The sequence below is a fragment of the Apis mellifera genome, linkage group LG7, assembly GCF_003254395.2.
Source record: "Apis mellifera strain DH4 linkage group LG7, Amel_HAv3.1, whole genome shotgun sequence".
Taxonomy (NCBI): Eukaryota; Metazoa; Arthropoda; class Insecta; order Hymenoptera; family Apidae; genus Apis; species Apis mellifera.
Window position 1 is genome coordinate 5,859,890 of NC_037644.1, and position 20,366 is coordinate 5,880,255.

At 21.8% G+C, this 20,366-nt stretch overlaps 2 protein-coding genes across 5 annotated transcripts in view; one reads left to right on the forward strand and one right to left on the reverse strand.

Moving 5' to 3' along the window:
* LOC413873 (S phase cyclin A-associated protein in the endoplasmic reticulum) overlaps positions 1-15,235 on the reverse strand; it is a 40,901-nt gene extending 25,666 nt beyond the window's left edge. Inside the window, exons 1-12 of one of the 4 annotated variants that reach the window (XM_026441685.1) lie at positions 15,087-15,235; positions 14,333-14,556; positions 12,793-14,159; positions 11,981-12,723; positions 11,427-11,919; positions 11,172-11,354; positions 10,856-11,107; positions 10,272-10,712; positions 10,027-10,136; positions 8,333-8,456; positions 2,473-2,636; positions 1,005-1,112 (exon numbers count right to left, since the gene is read on the reverse strand). In XM_026441685.1, coding sequence (XP_026297470.1) covers positions 1,091-1,112; positions 2,473-2,636; positions 8,333-8,456; positions 10,027-10,136; positions 10,272-10,712; positions 10,856-11,107; positions 11,172-11,354; positions 11,427-11,919; positions 11,981-12,723; positions 12,793-14,159; positions 14,333-14,543 — 4,110 coding nt within the window. In that variant the 5' untranslated portion in view covers positions 14,544-14,556; positions 15,087-15,235 and the 3' untranslated portion in view covers positions 1,005-1,090. Of the gene's footprint in view, positions 1-1,004; positions 1,113-2,472; positions 2,637-8,332; positions 8,457-10,026; positions 10,137-10,271; positions 10,713-10,855; positions 11,108-11,171; positions 11,355-11,426; positions 11,920-11,980; positions 12,724-12,792; positions 14,160-14,332; positions 14,557-15,086 lie in introns of those variants that run through there. The other 3 variants (XM_026441683.1, XM_026441682.1, XM_026441684.1) reach the window with 3 other exon arrangements.
* Positions 15,236-15,882: 647 nt separating this feature from the next.
* On the forward strand, positions 15,883-19,298 carry LOC409386 (ubiquitin-conjugating enzyme E2 N). Its single transcript, XM_392901.7, has 3 exons — positions 15,883-16,197; positions 17,182-17,442; positions 17,675-19,298. Exons 2-3 carry the CDS (start codon positions 17,198-17,200, stop codon positions 17,883-17,885), a joined length of 456 nt encoding a protein of 151 aa, XP_392901.2. The 5' UTR covers positions 15,883-16,197; positions 17,182-17,197; the 3' UTR covers positions 17,886-19,298.
* Positions 19,299-20,366: the final 1,068 nt, after the last annotated feature.

A 20,366-nucleotide genomic window follows, 5' to 3' on the forward strand; every position in this document is an offset into this window, starting at 1 on the left:
TTCATAATTATCGATATTCTTAATGTCATTTATATTTAAAAAAGTAAATTAATTAAAAATAATTACTGATAATTAAAATTCTATTTTAATATATTATAAACTTTTCTTTTGTCTTCATAAAATTTTCAATATTTTACGCTATTTTCATAACAAATGGTGTTTGAATTTCATTATAAATACTAGTATGTTTAAGTTAAATATATATTCATAATTTAACGCACGCAATTAGATTTCAAATATCGTAGTTTCTATTACATACGTACTTAATGGAAGGCTAGAAATGATTTTATCATGCAAAGGAAATGAAAATATATCCTAAAATGATAAAACTTTATAAATATATAATTTGAAGATTATTAAAAAAAATATTTAATCTTATGTATTTAATAATTATTTATGAAATTAATATGAAAATTAGAAAAATCATTTCTTATATTTATAAAATAAATAGAGATAAAATGTATATTATATAATATATTAAAATGTTTTGATTAAAAATTGGAAAGTTAAAAATAATAGATGATATTAATATTTATATAACATTATAAATATTTCAAAATTTATTAGCTAGTCATCATATCAAAACTATTAATCATATATTTCATACAGGATATATGATTTAAAATTTTAATCAAAATAAAGATTAAAATATTTTCTAATAATATAAATATATAATATATAAACATAATGAATAATATAATTTTTTGATATTCTAAAAAAACTTTCTCTTATTGTTAATGTCTTAAAATGGTAGAAAAAAAGAATATAACCCTAAACATTTAAAAAAAGATATAGAATATAAAAAAAGATAAATTTATAAAATATAATAAATTTTAATAAAATTTCTCATTAAACATAAGAATTTTTTAATTCATTATAAATGAAATGAAAAAAATATATTTTTTAAATAATTTAAAAAAAATAAATAAAATGAAATCTCTGCTTATACACAATTAAAAAATATATTTCAAATTATTTTAATTTTCTTTTAGATATTTGTATCGGTTTTATATACATTATAATAATAATATAAATTTAATGCATCAATATTTATAATATTATATATGTGCCTAATCTTTGCATCTTGAATCTAATCTTCTTCGAAGATTTCCCTGTAAAGAATGCATTGTATCTATTGCTTGTCTGATATATTCTTTTTTTATTAAAAAGATTTTTAGCATAATTCTTTTATTTGTAATAGTTATAAGAAGTTTATTTTTAATTAGAAAATGTTAAAATTTCACTTTTATCCATTTTTCAAAAACAAAATACAAAATGCATTTTTTAAATTTAAATTATAGGCAAATATGACAACAATTTAATAGTTAATAAGAAATAATCTAAATCTAAATCTAAAATAAATTATAATGTGTTGCGTTGCTTATAAATAGATATTGTTAAATATGCTATAATATATTGTTATATTATGATTCAAAAGTATAAATTCCGATGATTCGAAATTCATTTTGGATTATTTTAAATTTAACTGATTAAATTTTTTAACTGAAATTTTAACTGAAAAATATTTAATTTTATATGTTATAACATAAATATTTGAAATCTTTTAAAAATATTCGAGAATACTCGATTGATTTCATTTAATATTTTTATCATATTTCAATATTTTTTATATAATATAAAAGAAAATTAGCTAAATGTTCAAAAATCTTAAAATATTGAATTATTAATATTAAAATCAATAAAACATTTAATAAACAAGCGTCGATATTTGATAGTCTCCATAATGTCATATTCAGTATATCGAAGAAAATTATTTAATTCGTTTAGCGTGCATATTATTACTAATTTCCAATTGTTTCTAGAGAAGTATAGGCAGCTATATCATTTATATTTCTATATCATACAGTAATAAAGATATTAAAATGAGATATTCATCGGGGCTACATGTCCTTAAACCTTTTAAATATAATTAACTAATCGTTAATACTTTTAAGTTTAGTTATATTGTAATTCATTTTCTAAATATTTTATTATTTGCAACATTATATAATTAAAATTTTTTTCTGTAGTTTTATTTATGTTTTAATTTATATTTATAATAATACTCAGATTTTAAAATACTCGAAGATAATTTGTTCATGAATTTAAAGAGAACTTCAAAAAGAAAACAATACACTTATAAACATGATATATTTGAAAAAAATACTTTAAAAAATGAATTCATGACTTATTTTTCATTTTACCCAGAGAAAAATTTTTAAAATATCATAATAAAATGTTAATGTTTATATCCTTTCTGTTTTATATATCTTTTTTAAATTTCAATTCAAGGAAAGTATACATAATATGTTTTTTTTTTAAATATATATAATTATTTTTAAATAATATACTTTTCTAAGAACAAAAATGATATCGTATAAAATATGATCGATATGAAATTTAAACGTCAAATTTTTAAAATCTTGTAGCGCAAAACATAGAGGCACATCACGATACATTTCAACTACTCACCCAGCAATATCCTGAATCCGTGTTTGCAATGCCGATTTTTCAAAAGGCTCCTCCGGGACCAAACTGCACAGCAATTGCATCAGGCTGCTAGCTACGATTCCATTTCCGGTTGAATTACTAGATGCCTCCTGTATCTGGATCTGGTCATCAAGTTTTGCGAATATCTATGAACAAAATATTTTATTGTTTAATTTTTTTTATAAAGAAAGAATTATCTTATATATCTTATATATAAATCAGATTATAAATAAACTTTTATTATTTTAAATAAAACAATTTTTATTTAAATTAAATAATTAAAAAAATTATTTATTTATTATTATTATTATATTTAATTATATTTAAATTATTAAAGACTTAAATTCTTAAAGATTAGAATTCTTAATCTATTGTAATATTATAACGTATTGAATTAAAATCAACAAATTTTTATTTGTTAATAAATATTTTCCTTTAAATATCGACTCAGGAACATTAATTGAAATAAAATGATATACGCACAAACAAGAATTGAAAAAATATCTCTTGAATATTTGTTAATATATTTATTTTTTTTAAATATATTATTTGTTTGTACCTAATTACTTATTCTTTTCATTTTATATATTTGTTTAAAATTCTTCAATATTTATATGTAATGAAAACAAAAGTAAACTAATACTTGTTTAGTTTTTAAAAAATCAATCAAAGATATTAAAATGATGAGTATTAAGAAAGAAATATTCTATGTTCCATAAACTGATTGACCAAAAAACATCCCCTTAAGTAGAATATTCGTCTAACTTATTCCTTTTAAGAGTTGATATCAGTTTTCTAAAAGGTTTGTCAAGCGATCATCGAAACTAACTCTGACGAAATCGTAATGTCCAACTTGGAAGAATAGCTACCAGTCGGGTGGTCGCGTGTTTCCAAATGGCCGAAAGATCAGTGGATGCCTGGAGAAGGCGAATTCCAGGCATGTTGAGTCACTGATACCAGTCCAATGGTGTGGAAGATCAACGACACATACATATAGGCGACATTTAAAATGCTAAATTAGAGGTAACGAGTCGGAAGGTAACGATAAGAATCCTGAAGAATATGGCCCCTAAACGGTTCAGCCTCGACAAATTTGATAAGTTCTTCGAAGAACACTTAACGTTTCACGTTTCCTCGTATTCGTTTATGTTTTAGGATAAAAATTGTTGTGCAACCCATGAACCAGTTAATTTTTTAACATTGAAATTCATCGCTTGTTTAGTTTGATTTAACGCGAATTATTTTCTTTTTCTCTTTATTTTATTTTTTCTTTTTTTATTTTTTTATTAACAAGTTATCAATTATATCAAAAAAAATATATCTAAAAATCATGGATTTTTTTTCGTGTTTTAGAAAGTTTTATAACCTTTCTGACGAGAAGATTACGGAAGAGAGAAGGATTTTCATTTTTATAAAAAAAAAAAAAAAAAGAGGACAAATTCCATGAGAAAAAAGCTTTTGTCAGGCCATTTAAATACACGAAGTAATATCTTTTGCATGAATTTTTTACCATATAAAGCTTTTCAGTTGCGTAATTGAAATGAAGTATAAATCGTGTTACATTAAAAAATCCGATTACAGAGTAGAAGTTTTAAAAACGCGTACAGAACATTTTTTCTGGTATAACGTTAAAGAAATAAAATTTGTATGATGAAAACATATATCTGTATATATTCGCACATAAAAAAAATATATTTTTACATTATATCTTAATAATTTATATATTTGCTCTTTTGTTTCATCTCGTTTAGATTATAAAAATAAATTTTAAAATAATAATTTTAAAATAATAATTTGAAACAAATTTTATTTATTTTTTATTTTAAAAATTATAAAAAAAATATGATTATTCTCAATTCTTCTATTAAAAAGAGATAGATTAATATACATGAAAAGGAAAGGAAAAAAATAAAAAAAACATTTGATAATGATAATTTTGCGGAATTTTAGAAAAAAAAATAAAGAATAACTGATTGAGAACAACAAACATTGATATTTTAATCGAAAAATTGAAAATATATTAAGCTAAAAATTAAATAAAAACTCAATTTTAACAAAATATAATTGAATAAAATGTTTTTAAAATTGTTCTTTAAAAAATGGAAAATTTGACTTATCCGACTATTCTCTCGTTTCATAATAGAAATAAATTTATAAATTCCTTATATTTAAATATATTGAAAAATCAAATAATTTAATATTATAACCAATTCGCTTTATTTATATATGATTTTAAATCTAAGTTAGATTAAAAGAAAAAATTTTTCTCATTTTTTTTCTTTTTTTATTCGGTCCCGTTCTAATAGAATTTATTTCTTGCCTTATTTTTTCGAGAAAAATTAGTGAAAAACTAAAGAAAAAGGACAAATAGCAGGGGAGAGTAGCGAACGACTCGGAAATTTGTAAATTTGTGCTTGTCCAACGGACGAGATTGAAAGATATTCGTGGATCCTACAAGACAATCAATCTCTTTGCGTAATGAGCTAGACTGTGATTTTTTTTGGACTTTAATAATATATTTTATAATATAACAAACCTTCTTTTCTTAAAAAACTTCTAGTCAAATTGAAAAAATGATAGGAATATGGAATAGAGGATTGAAAATTGAATATTTATTTTTTTTATAAAAATATTTAAGAATTTTAATTGTTTTATATCGATGATATCATTTCAACAAAAAATATTTTCCGATAGTTATAAAAAAACAAAAAATATTATTGATTAATACATTGATCTAAAATTAAAAATTAATAAAAATAGTACGATTTCCAAAAATATCTAAAAAAAAAAATTATTCTAAATTCGTTCATTATAAAATTTAAATTTATAAAATCATGAATATAATATCCGTAAGAATATCATAAGAATTCTTTAATATATTTCTTATCTTTTTTTTTTATTTTATTATGAAGAATTATGTATTAATTGTATATTCGGTCATAGTTGTTCTAATAATAAAATGATTAATCATAAAATTTGGGGAAAATCGTCTTATTATTTAAATATTTTTAACTAAGTGCCAGGCTTCTTTAAAATATAAATAAAAATATTTAAATAAAAATACTTTCTTACGTTCCAATTATAAACTCGAAAATATCGCGATCGTTTTCGCGCGAACCGGATAAGGCCGAGAAAAGCTCACACGACTGAGCTGAAATATAAGGGACAGACGAATTCTGGGACGTGCGAAGAGGTCGTTGAAAAACTGTCGATAGGACGAGACAAAAGATTAGGCCGACTCCTCGAAAACGGAGCTTGATGGAAGCAGCAACAGAAGTACCCACGCACATTCTACATGGAACACACGCTCCTTTCACCGTATAACCTGATTCCCCAGCCCGTCCGTGTATACACACTACATCCGCAGAGATGTGAATGTATGTACATGTGCGTGGGTGACGTCACTAAAAGCTCTCTCGCCGCTAATGCATTTGCGGAGGGGGATTCCCGGGGGAAAAACAGGAGAAGGAAGGCGCCAGTGCCGTATCTATAAAGCGTGAAAAATCGATTTTGAAATCACGATGGTGAATTCGTAGACCGATTACGACGGATCATCGAGCGAAACGATTGACTTCGAACGTATGGCCGATCTTTCGGCCTTCCCAATCGGCAATCTAAGTAAAAATGAATCGACTGAACACATGTCTCAAAATTGTTGAATGAAGCAATCATTGAGCAAGAAAAAAAATATAAAATGAAGTGTAAAAAAAAAAAAATAAAAAAAAAAATAGATTGTATAGATGTAAGAGAAAAAAAATTATATAAATAAGGAAAAATATAGAACAAAGGAAATATAGAAAGGAAAGATTCATTAATAAAAATAAAATAAAATAAAATTTTTAAATTAGTAAATTAAAAATTATTAATAAATTAATATTATCGAGAAAAAAACACGAAATGTAAAAATCTAATAATAAATAGTTTAATAAATAATTTATATCTAAATATTTAAATGTTATCTAGGTTTATTATTAAATAAATAATTATTCATATAATTAAATTGTTTTCTAATTTACTTTCAATTAGTTAATTTGTTATTAATTATAGCAAATATAAATGGAAAGTAGAAAAAAAAAGTATTTGAAATATATACAGAAAACAATCTATTTCTATATAATTATATTTATATAAATATTTAAATATATTTATATTAATATAAGTATATTTATATTAATATTTATATAATATAATAGTATCATATATATTATAAAACCTGGATATATACATATATTATATTATAAGAAAATATAAATTATTAAATATATAAATTCTTTCGTTACCAAGAACGAAATAAAAATCATTAAAATTAATAATTGTTTAAATATTGTAAAATATTATTATTAAAAACATTGTCAATAATTATATTAATTTTTATCTAATTTTTTATAATTTTTTTATAATATTTTCAGAAAAATATTAAAGTTATATAAAAATTTAAAATTTAATAACATGTAAGTCAATCAGAATATATATATTTCAATCTTAATTTTCTATTTTTAATCTTATTTTTCCTTACACATCATTTTATTCATTAGAATTGAAAATTAATAATAATAATAAATAATATTTTTAAAAAATAATAATTAATATTTTTTTCTATTGATTAAAAGAATCGATAAAGAACCAAAATTCTAATTCCTATATTTATGCTTATTTCTGGAATAAGACAAATAAAAAAGAAATTATTGTCAATTTTAATTTCATGAATATTATTTGCAACTCACTTTTGGATTTTTTTTGTTTTTAAATCAAAATTGAAAAGAAATTTTATATTCTAAATAAAGTTACTTTGTTTTCTTCAAATCAGAATAAAACACAAAAATATAAAGAATAGAAAATATTAAATTCTTTATTCTGTAAGTACAATTTAATATCTATAGCCGAAATTCTTTGATAGATTTTGATATTCAACTAATCTTTATTCAACACATAAACGATTTGCAATGTTAAATATTCCGAACTCTGAAGCGAAGAACGCAAACCTAACCAGACTCTAAGAACCTTAATCCTTATTTTGACAAATCGGACAGGACAGGCATGATAGTCTTTGCATTCGTTTATTTACCAACTCAAAATGAGCACGAAAAACGAATATACCGAAAAAGAATTTACTCGCGTATCTTTGCTGCATAGATTCCCGATTTATTTGATATTATTCGCATGAAATCACTGATTATATACGGTGTCTTGTAACTGATAACTACCAAGCGGATGATTTAAAATTAAATAAAAAAATAAAAATGTAAATATAAATAAAAAATACAACATTTTTCACTCAAAACTTTTCTTCAAGAAAATTGAATTTAAAAATAGTTTTTATGAATAGTTATATTTTATTACATTTTTTATATAATTCAATTTAGAATATTTTAAAGTCAAAAATTTTCTGTATTATTTTTTATTATCCAGATCATTTAATATAATAAATTTACTTATGAGTTAATATTTATGTAAGATATTATTTTGACACTAATTAAAATGTTAAAATAGAAGAAATTTCTAAAATAAGCGATTTCTAAAAAAATCGTTTCTTACAAAGAAATAATCAAACTATATACAAATAACTTTATTTTGAAATAAGTAATATAAAAAATAAATAAATAATTAAATGAAAAAAGTACTGACATTCTTTAAAATATTTGCATTATTAATTATTTTGAAATTTATGAAAGTTTATAAAGTCGCAATCTATTAAGAGTTGAAAATATATTTGTATATATATCATTCCAAACTATTTTACGGATACAAAAAAAATAAAATTAAAATAAAATTAAAAATTTCAAACAATTATTTCAAAAAACATAGAAATAATAATTTTATAAAACAATAATGTTCAACGTACCTCTAAATGCTGAAGTAAAAGATCCAAGATAATAAGGATTTTATTACTTGATAAAACTGCTTCAATGTTAGCGTCATTTTCATTGACACTCAATTTAAATACTCGGCATACCGAAAGGATACTTCTAAACAAAAATTTATATTTAGAAAATAAGAATGAAGAAAATAAATTTATATATATACACAATCTTAATTTGAATAAATTTAAATTTGAATAATTTTAAATATAAATATATATTAAAGTAAGTATTATATATTAAATTATTTAAAATAAATGTTTTAAATAACATTTAGAAAAAATCATTCAATAGCAATCAGCTTAAAATAAAAATCAAGTTAGTTTTTATTTGTTTCATCGGATAATAATATTTTTTTTAAATATAATATATTATATTCATTTGTTATTATAAAAAAAATGTTGATGAGAAAAGTGAAAACCATTATTTGATATTATTAATAAATTAATCGGATTTTCTCTACAATCTATTCTTCTCAATTTTTGTTGTTTTATATTAATTTTATTATAAATATTGAAGTTGCTTTATATTAATTATACTATTTAATATATCTGATTTTTTAACCTTCACTAATTATTATTTATAGATTTTAATATCCTAAATCAAAATCCAAAATTTCTCAATTTTTGTTTAAAATCAATTTTAAAAAATTGCAATTTTTCAATTTTTAATAATAATTGATCAAATAATAATCAAAATTAAAAGAATATTGAAAATATATTTATTTTTGTTAATATTTTTTAATTTATTTAAAAAAATTAATTTTTACAAGAAAATTTAACTATATGATAAATCAAATTTTTTTTGTTAAAGAAAGTATTAAGGAAAATTATTTTTATTTTTAATGCAAAACTGATATAAATTGGCAAAATATGCAAGTGTATATATATATAGGATAACTGATTTCAGTGTATGACAGATGAAAGGATGATCATTATTAAATGATCATTATTATTGCATACTTTGTTTAATTATTTCGTTCTTAAATCAAAAATAAAAATAATTTTATAGTTTTTATTTATTGTTTTTAATGCTTTTCTTAGCAAAAAAGTTTATTTTATAAATTAAATATTTTAAATAATGTATTAAATAAATTGAAAAATATTAGTATTTTCAATATTCTCTTAATATATTGATTATCTATTTAAATGTTATAATAATTTATATTATTTTATTTTTATTTGAAAGAATCTAAATAATCATTTTAGTTATTATTAAAATAAATATTTTCTAAGTTTAAAATTGCTATTTTCTTTAAAATTTATTTTTTCTAAACAGATTACAGATTCGTATTCAACGTTAAAATTTATAAAAAATATATATTGTAGATTAAAATATCGAAAAAAAAAAATTTGTTGAATATTCTATTATTCATAATTGAATGTTTTAACACAAAATGATTTAGAATTTTCTACCAAAATATAATTTTTAGCAATATAAATATTGATATATAATTGAAAATATAAAATTAATATTCAACTTTAATATATAAATATATAAAACTAAAATATTAAATATGTATTAAAAATATAATAACAATTAAAAATGTAAATACATTTAAATTCACTCTTATTCTCTTATTTTCTTATTCTCTATATAAAATTCAATATTTTTAATTATTAATTTTAAATATTAATTAATAAAATATGAAAATTTCGAAAATAATTATTATACTTACTTATTTGGTAAATTATGAGAAGTATTCTGTACTTGCAATCCCAAATTCAATAAATTAGTCAAAATATCAAATCCATTTAATGTTCGAAATATATTTTGATCGAATACACACTGAAACATTATAAACAACATTTGAATTAAAATATTTAAAAATCTTATAAGTATTTTATAAGTATTTTAAAATATTTATCACATTTAATAGATTAAAAAAAAATATATAATTTTCTTTAGAATAATATATCTTACCGATTTTGAAAAAGCTCTTGTTATTTCACCTAGACAACGTTCTAACGCAGCAATAGCAACGCTTGACCAAGCAGTTTTAGAATGGTTGTTATATAATCGATCTAATTCTTTCAAATTTCGACGAAACTTTGCTTTATTAATTGATTCAATAGATTGATTTACATCTATTCTATGATTATCTTCCCATTCTTTACCACGTAATGACATTCGTTGTTTCATTTTTCTACATCGACGTTTTAATGCTTTTTGTTTTTCTTTTGAAGCTTTTATTTCGTTGGCATTATTATTTTCAATGACTGAAATTGGAACATCACGAATTTGAGATATATTAAATCGTTGTAATTCATCTCGTGATGGTTCGCGGCCATCGTGTGTATTTCGTACTGCTTCAAGGTGTATTTTTCCTTTTAAATGACTTAATAAATATACTTCATTTGGTATCTATAAAAAAAATATAATAAACGTAATTATTGTTCAAATTTTACAAGGAAATTTATTTAACATAACATAATAATAATAATAATAATAATAATAATAATAATAATAATAATAATAATATAAAATAATAATAAATTAAAACTTACAAGTGTTCCACATAAAGAACATTGCTTTTGAGCAGGATATGATTTTAATGTAGGTGGAACTTCTTCTGATCTTAGAATTGAAGATTCAACTGCTCTTTGTCGAATATGTTCTATATTTTCAACATGTCTTCTAGCTGATTCTTGCTGTTTTTGAGCTATTTTTTTCTGTAATTCTTCTTGATTTGCTAACTGTGCTGCATGAAGCGCTGATAAGCGTTCTTCTCTATCTCTGGCTTTTTCTCTTGCTAATTCCTATAAATTATTTCCAATTTAATATCATATTAATTTATTAATCATTTATATTACATATAAATACCTGACGTTCTTTTTCTCTTTCCAATTGCATTTTACCAACTCTTTCATCGCGTTCACGACGTGCTTGTTTCATTTTTTGAATACGTAATTGTCGTTCTGCTTCCAAAGCTCGTCTACGTTCTTCAGCTGCAGCTTCTTTAGCTGCTTTCTCTTCTTGTCGGCGTTGACGCTCTTCTTGAATTCCCTAGAAAATGATAAATTTAAAAGGATTTATAATATTTTTATTATTAAAAATGTATAAATACTCATCAGTTACTTGTAATCTTTCTTCTTGTTCTTGACATAATGCCATAAAATCATGTCTCTTATTTTGTGCTTCAAGTTCATTAATAAATGCAATTTCCTTTAATTTAGAATCTTCATCATGAGCTTTTCGAACTATTTCCAATAAATGCTGCGTTCTATTTTCTTCTGCTTTTTTTAATTTCATTTCCATTCTGATTCTTTTATCTTCTATTAATTGATTTTTTGCACTTTTAACATCTTTTACTTTATTTAATAATTCTCGCAATCTTTGCGATTTTTCCATTAATAATTTTTGACGTTTATGTTGTGCACAAGCTTGTTTTGCTTGATATCTTCGTAACGTCTCAGGTAATGATCTTTTTCGTGATGGAGATGATAATTTCTGGTGCAATTCTAAAGCTCTACCAGGATGACGAGCAACTAATGCACGTAATTGAGCAAGTGTATCTACGCATTCTGCCCAAGACATTCCTTCTAACATATTTTCATATCTATAAAAAATTCTTTTAAAATAAATTTAATATCATACAAAATAAAAAATAAAATAATAAAAATGCTACATACCTATCTTCTAAACTAACATCATCTGGCATTGTATTAGGAGATGTTCTTTGCTCATCTTCTGTTTCAAGTATCATTTCACCATCTGTTTCATCAGTTTCAGTATCAACATCAGTTTCTGTACACTCTAATTCTAAAATTTGTCTATGTAAAGAAGCTTCTTCATCTGATAATTGTTGTGATCGTTGCGAATCGGCTTCTTCAGTTTTTCTTTCTTCTTCTAAAATTATTCTCTCTCTTTCTGCTTGAGCAGTCATAAATTGTTGTATACGTTTTTCAAGTAATTCTGCATCACTTTTAAAAATAGCTGCAATCATTGATGTAGAATTTATTTCGTTTAAATTAACAGTATTCTTGAAAACTTCTTCTACTTTATCTTTAATGGTTAAGTTTACAACTGATTCGCCTTTGACTTTTTGTACCTCATTACATATATTTTTTCCTTCTTTTTCTACAATACATTTTTTTTTCTGTTTGTTATTTCTATCTGGAGTTAAACAATTTTTTTTATTCTTTTCAGAAGGACTTTCGATTGATAATGCTGGTAATGATGTTGCAGTACTTGGTTTGTGAAATCTTGTAGACATATTCAAATTATGTGTACTACCTCTTCTACAACGACTACGAACTGTTTGCCAACCATCAGTTTCTTCTTTTGTTTTAATATATGTTTGTTTTGTTAATACTTCTACTGAAGCATTTATATCTTTATTCTGATCTTTTTTTAATGAACTTTGTTCTGAAATCTAATAAACATTTATAATTATATATATTATTTATTCCAATTAATATTAATTACAAAAAAAAAATAGTACCTTATTGTCAATTGACTGAAATCGTTGTCTAACTATTACAGATGTTCCAGGTTTTATTTTATTTGAAATTACTGTATTTTTATCACTTAATGTTGTTTTACTTCTAATAAATTTTGGAGTTTCTGAAAGACTTGATTGCTTTGGCTTAACTTTCATTTGTGATACAGTAGAATATGCTGGTTTATTTGTATTAATTGAATTTTTAATTGGATTATTGGAAGATGTATCAGATGTAGATTTTATTATATTTTTATTATTTGTATTATCATTAACATTTAATTCTCTTTTTAATTTTTGGCTAATTTTATTGGAAATTTTTGTAATATTTTGTATATTTTTATTTACTGTAGTATTACTATTTTCTTTTGTCACATTATTAGATTCTGTGATTTTATTTTCTGTTATTACATTTTCTATATCAATAGTTTTAATATTTTTTCCTATGCCATGTCTTTTAACTTTAGCATTAATTTCATTTTTTCCTAGTCCTAAGTCATTTTTAGGACCTAATGGTTTTATTTGAAAATTTTGAGAATTCAATTTATTTTCTATATTATTAGATTTAGAAAATTCTTTTTCTGTTGATGTACAAGTAATCAATTGTACATTCTTATCAGTACAAACTATTTGCTCATTCTTCTCAGTTATTACATCAGAATCCATTACTTTGGTAGTATAATGCAATTCAGTTTTAACTGTTTTTGATGCACCTTTATCCAATTTCCCTTTTATGTCACGAGATGAACTTTCATTTGCTTTTTGGTCTGCAATAATATTATTATTGGTTTTAGCAGTTGTATGTTTTACAAAAGTTTTACTTATTTTTATTGAAGTTAATTTATCTTTATTCAAAGACTGAATTGCTCCTTTATCGGTTGCATTTTTATATTTTTCATTTGTTATATTATTCTTGGAAATATTACTTTTATTATCTTTTATCAATTTATGCATAGATTCTCCTTTTATATTACAATTTACATGATTTATTTTATTGTCCACAGTAACAGATTTATTCTCTGAAATAATCTGATCAATAGGACTTCTACAAACTGATTCAGTAGGACTCATTCTTTGCAAAGGACTATTGGATTTTGGAATCATTGTTGAGTTCCAGATTCGACAAGGAGAAGTTTTTCTAACTTCCCAAGCTAAAGGAGTACGTCTTAAAGGAGGAGGTGAATTTTCATAAGCCCACTTAACTTTAAACCATTCAATTAAATTATGAAAATCTCTGGTATAATTCTCTAAAACTAATATTACTTCTTTGCATTCAGAAATATTTTCATCTTCTTCGCATGTTTGATAAATACCATCTACTGCTCTTTGTAAATTACCAAATAAAAATGCCCAATATCTTGCCTGTAATTCTAATATAAAAAAAAAAGGAAAATAATTTAAAATTTATGAATTTGAAATTTTTAAAAAATAATAATAATAAAGATATTATAAATGCAAAATATAAAAAATATAACATTTTATTAGAAGTAAATATATAACTTATTAAATTTTTGATTTTGATAATTAATAAATTTTAATTTACCAGATTTTTTATCTCGACCCGTGGAAGCTGATCTTACTCTGGTTGTTGGTTTCATAGATCTTTTAGAAGTATTTGCTTGTGATACTCTTGGAACACTAGGTGGTTTTTTAGTGATCTTTTCAGTATTATTTGTTCCAACTGGTACATTAAAAGCTATCAAATTTCTTGCTGCCCGACCTTCTTCTTGTATAAGTAATCTTACATCAGCCATTTTTAATTAAATTCTATAAGAAAATTATAATTAAATATTATTTATTCAATTTATTCAATAGGTATATATATATATATATATCAAAGTAAAAAATAAAAGAACAGATTAAAAAGATGTTAAATATTAAATTTTAATAATTCATTGATTTCATTAGAAATATTGCAAATATTATATTATTCATATTATTATTCTATTATATTTTTCATATTAAATAAAAAATTTAAATAATAATAATTTTAAAAAAAACTTATGTACACAATTTTAATTGTTTTATAATAAACTGATTTTTTATTTTATTGTATTTAAGGTTATATTATTATTATACATTCTCATTTTAGATATCAAAGAAACAAATAATTATTATATAAATAATTATATATAAATAACTAAATCATATATAATTATATATTAATAATGTTATTAATATTAATTTATTTACGATACAATTAATAAATATATTTGTATTTTCATAATCTATATATAGTATATATACTGCGTAAGTATCAAATCATAATGTTTATATTTTTTTAATTCATAACTTACCTTTATTATAATTATAATTACAAATTATCAAAGAACGATTGACTACAAATTATTTTCAAATAATAAGAACTACGAATTGACATTTCAATAATGATACACGACATTTTATGATAAATATCGTCTAAATTTTGCGGTAGTTTGTTGGTTGCACTGATATTGCTGCATTAAAAACTGCAATCGCGTTATTGAGTTATAATACTCATTAAAATAATATTATATTGCATTAATACTAAAATTTTATATTATTTTTCATTTTATTAATTATACATTTTAATAATTCAATTAAAAAAATATATGTATTTATATTTAGTATCTTATACACTTATACTTTATAACGTATCTAAATTGAATTTTTAAACAACTTTTATTATAATTTTTATCATAATTTTGGCTTTATATTTTTTTAAATAATATTATTATAATATAATTTATTAACTATAATAAAAATATAATAAAAATATTATCTTATTTTGAAAATAATGTATAATATCTAGATAATAATTTTTTGATTTATTAAAAATATATCAAATTAATAAAAATTATAATTTAAAAAGAATAGATTTTATTAACTGATATTTTAAGAAAAATAGTAAAATATAATTAGAAAAATGTTTTTTTTTCAAAGAATTTTAAATTCTTATGGTTATTTTAGAAATATTGAAGTAAAAACTACGATGAGAATAAAATTGTCCAAATTTATAATAAAAAAAGCTTATAAATGTATATGAATTATTTAAATTTAAAAATTTTTTTTACGTTGACAATAAAAATGATATTTAGAGATATTGTTAAATTGGTTTACGCAGTGAATTCGTATACAGCGCCATCAACGCGTGATAAGATGAATCGCGAGAAGCGGTTGCGAGGGCTGTAACTCACATTTACGTGTGGAAATTTAATTAACACTACGTTACAGTATCTCTTTGGGATTGTAATATAGATCCCAAGCAGATTTTTGAAGTCGGCTGTAAAGCCGATTATCACGAAACACGAAAGTGCTACGAAAATAAGATTAAAAATCGATTTCGAGGTTTCTAGAAGAAAAGGCTACCATAGAGGCGGACAATCTGCCACACTTTGCGGGGTGACGCGGGGATATTTTCAGATAATCGTACGTATTTTACTGATATATGTAAATCATTCTTATTTCAAACTTTTTTATATAAGTGAGAAACTTTGTATACTTTAGTTTTATGTGGTACGTGACTTCGTGTATGAATTCTTTGTTTACGCATATGCAGTAATGCTGCTTTCAACAGCTTTGGAGGTTGGCAGAAATATTTCGGCAAAAATTAAAATATTATTCTATTATTTGTTTTCTTAATAATTTATTTGGTTATTAATCATAATACACAATAAATCATTTATTTAATTGTATATAATAATTTAAAGATTATACGTGTTTCATTATACTTAGCGACAAACTGTCAATTTGCAGAAAATTAACTTTAATTATTAGAATTATTAGAATTATGAGATATTTGTATAATTTAAATTTTTAAAACTTAATTTTTATTTATAATGTATATGATATTTACAAAAATAAAAAATATTCTTTGATAACCTAAATTTTCTTATGTTATCTTATTAATCTTGTTTAAACTATAATATTATAAATAACTATAATTTATAAATATTTTATATTTTTTAATATGTTTAATTAAAAATATCAATACATTTATTTATATTTATATTTTTTTATATTTTATTATAATAATTTTATATAGGTTTCATAATCATTATTTTAATGTTATTTTATTTATATTTATATCTATATGAATTATATATTAAAATACAAAATAATTTTATGTACATTTGATTAAGTAAAGCATATTAAAGATTATATTATTAATTTATTTGTATCTGTATTAATGTTATTAATTGTTTATTATAATTTTATTTATATTTTTATACTAAATTAATAGTAATTATTGCGTATTATTTATAGGATATAGTATTTATATAAGTATTTATATAAAATTATTTAAGTATAAGTTTACAAAGTTTTTCAACATGGATAAAATAATTATATTTTTAGTTTGAATATATTATTAAGCAGAGAACAAATAAGAAGATGCATAAGAATTTCTTTTAGGGATATTTCATCAAATATGGCTGCGCTACCAAGGAGGATTATCAAAGAAACACAAAGATTAATGCAAGAACCAGTTCCTGGTATCAGTGCTGTGCCAGATGATACAAATGCTAGGTATTTTCATGTAATTGTAACTGGACCTGAAGATTCACCATTTGAAGGTGGACTTTTTAAACTTGAATTGTTCCTACCAGAAGACTATCCAATGTCTGCTCCTAAAGTTAGATTCATTACAAAAATTTATCATCCAAATATAGACAGGTAATGTTGTAGTTATTGTTTTTAAAAAATTAAATTTCTTAAAAACAATAAATTAATTAAATTGATTTCTGCTATTAATGTAAATATTTTAATTATTATTAACTTGTAATATTAATTTCTAAACTATTATCTTATATAATGTAATATATGAAATAAGATAAGATTGAAACTAGAAAAATATATGTTTTGTATATTTACATTAAAATGTCAAAATTATTTATTTGCTATATAGATTGGGCAGGATTTGCTTGGATATCCTTAAAGACAAGTGGAGTCCTGCTCTTCAAATCAGAACAGTTTTACTGTCAATACAAGCACTTCTAAGTGCACCAAATCCAGATGATCCTTTGGCAAATGATGTAGCTGAACTTTGGAAAGTAAATGAAAGCGAAGCAATACGTAATGCCAAAGAATGGACTCGGAGATATGCTATGGACAACTGATCTTAGATCATCCATGATGCAAAGTGATGTTACCCTTTTCTTTCCGAGTTTACCGATCACTTTACTCGCACCAGCTGCGTACCCTGCACCTGTGTCCACAATTTTGCTATAAAAATAATAAAAGTTTTGTAAGAGTAAACAGAATGAAACTGTATTTTCTATATTGCGGGGAATACAAAGATGTCGTGTTTAGATTTCTTCAACGGTTTGTGAAGCAGATTTGTCAAGAATCTTCTAACATTGAACAACATCAATTGTAAGAAGATTCCTATTTCAAAAGAAAAAGGTATAATTTTAATGAATTACTAGTTTTTACTTAAAAATATACCTTTGTAGTAAAAATAAGTGAATGTAGTATGTTGCGTCAACATTTTTTTTAAATATTATTACAGAATGGCTTGTGCAATCAGTAATTTATAGCCTTTATTTTGGTACTTTTAATGTATCCCTGAAAAAAAGCAGTTCTAGATTGCTCATTATATTATACTAATATTACATTTTTCTGTATTTTATGGAATGTTTCCGAATTGGTAATACAAGATAGAAATGAATCTATATGAAAAAATAAATTGAAAATATAGAATAACATTTTTTTGTACGGAGCTTTATTTTCAAATAAATTGATGTTAAAAATTGTATAAATATAACTTATGTCTGAAAGATATATCGATTAAAAAATTTATTCTTTTTGTTATTTGAATTTATTAAATTAAATAATTAAAAGAATAAACGTTGAAATATAATTATTTTTTAATCAAAAAATTTTTTATAAATATACATTTTTAAAAATTTACATTTTTTTTGTTAACATATGGTATTAAGCTATCATATATGTTAAATTGTTAATATTTTTACCAGGCAGCATCTTCATTACGCATTTATAGTATACTCAAATATAAACGAATTCGACATATGATTTTATTTATTTTTAAATTTAAGTACTTTCAGTAAAACTCTATATAAAAAAATGTTATTTTAAATTTCCGAATTATTTTTTCATTTCGATTTATTCTTTTTTGATTTGTACCATCATATATAATATATCGGAAATACTCTGTATTATGTCTACTAACTGGTTGTCTGATAATCTTAATGTATTTATCATTTCCACGAGTGTCCGACGTTGGATGAAAGATATTATGATATTGAATTAGAGATCGACATGGCATTTATTTATGTATTAACTATGAATTAACTACTTCATATATGTATATATATATATATTATATAATATAATATACATATATGTATGTAATAAGCGTACAAACGTATTGAAGTTATTCATGAATGCGAAGTTCCATTTTTGAAGTATATAACTATAACTATTGTAATAATTATCTATTGCAGATTTTTATTTATCAGTATAATGTAAGACAAAATGTTTTGAATATTCATAAAAACTTCTCATGATTTGACCTGAAAATTCTTAATTGACAAGATATTTTGATATTCACATTTCGATTTATATTATTATTATTCAAAGCGAAAATATAATTTTGAATAAAAGTTGAATGATTTCGAGGTAGTATGATTGATGATATTAATTTTTTTCTAAATAAACATATAATCTGTAAAAGTTAACTTTCTCTTTTAAATGGAATATTATGCTTTTTGTTGCATTAATAAATTTAATTCGTCATTCAATATAAAAAATTACTGAATCTCTTATAATAAAAAAAGATTGTTAGTTTTGAAAATATTTTATTTTAAAATTTATCATAGTATAAATATAAGTTTTTTATTTAAAAAGTAAAATTATTAATTAATTTTATATTTTAAAAAATTAAAAGTAACTTATAATAATAATTTTTATCATAATACTCTTATAAAGAATATCAAAAATTAAAAAATATATGATTTTTGATAATGATTTAGAAAAATGAAATTGTTTTTTATAGAATTTTTACCTGTTCATCTATAACAAAATTATCATATATACTTCTCAAAATCACCTAACTTTTATATGAAATATTTCTCGTTACGAATAATAATAATGACGTAAATCAAAATAATAATATCAAATAAGATATCCTATATATAAAAATCATCTTTCCTATGATTATGTTAATCTATATTTTTACTGTGTAAATACACATACATATATATAATTAAATGAGTGAAAACTTTTAGATAGTTTTTTCACTTTTTTTTAAAATTCTTTTGAAGATATAACAAGATATAACATATATAAAAATAAGATATAACAAGAATAGAGACTCAAAATGAATTGTCTTATTTTGCGCAATTTATATTCAACAAATTGAAAATAATTTGAGAAAATTAATAATATAAAATTAAATACTTTTGATAATATACAAAATTTTAATTTAAATACAGAATATTTAAAATTGCGAACAAATAGAAGTGCCCATTCTTACCTAGTGTATATTTTGTAAAGATATTCTAATCATACTAATGTAATTAGAAGATATAATTTTACTTACAATGATTATACTATTACATTGGAAATGAAATAGGCTA

Excerpts from the sequence above, each read along its gene's own strand:
- LOC409386 (XM_392901.7), top strand. The coding sequence starts at position 17,198 with ATGGCTGCGCTACCAAGGAGGATTATCAAAGAAACACAAAGATTAATG. Across the intron at positions 17,443-17,674 it reads TATCATCCAAATATAGACAG|ATTGGGCAGGATTTGCTTGG; the intron begins GTAATGTTGTAG and ends TTTGCTATATAG.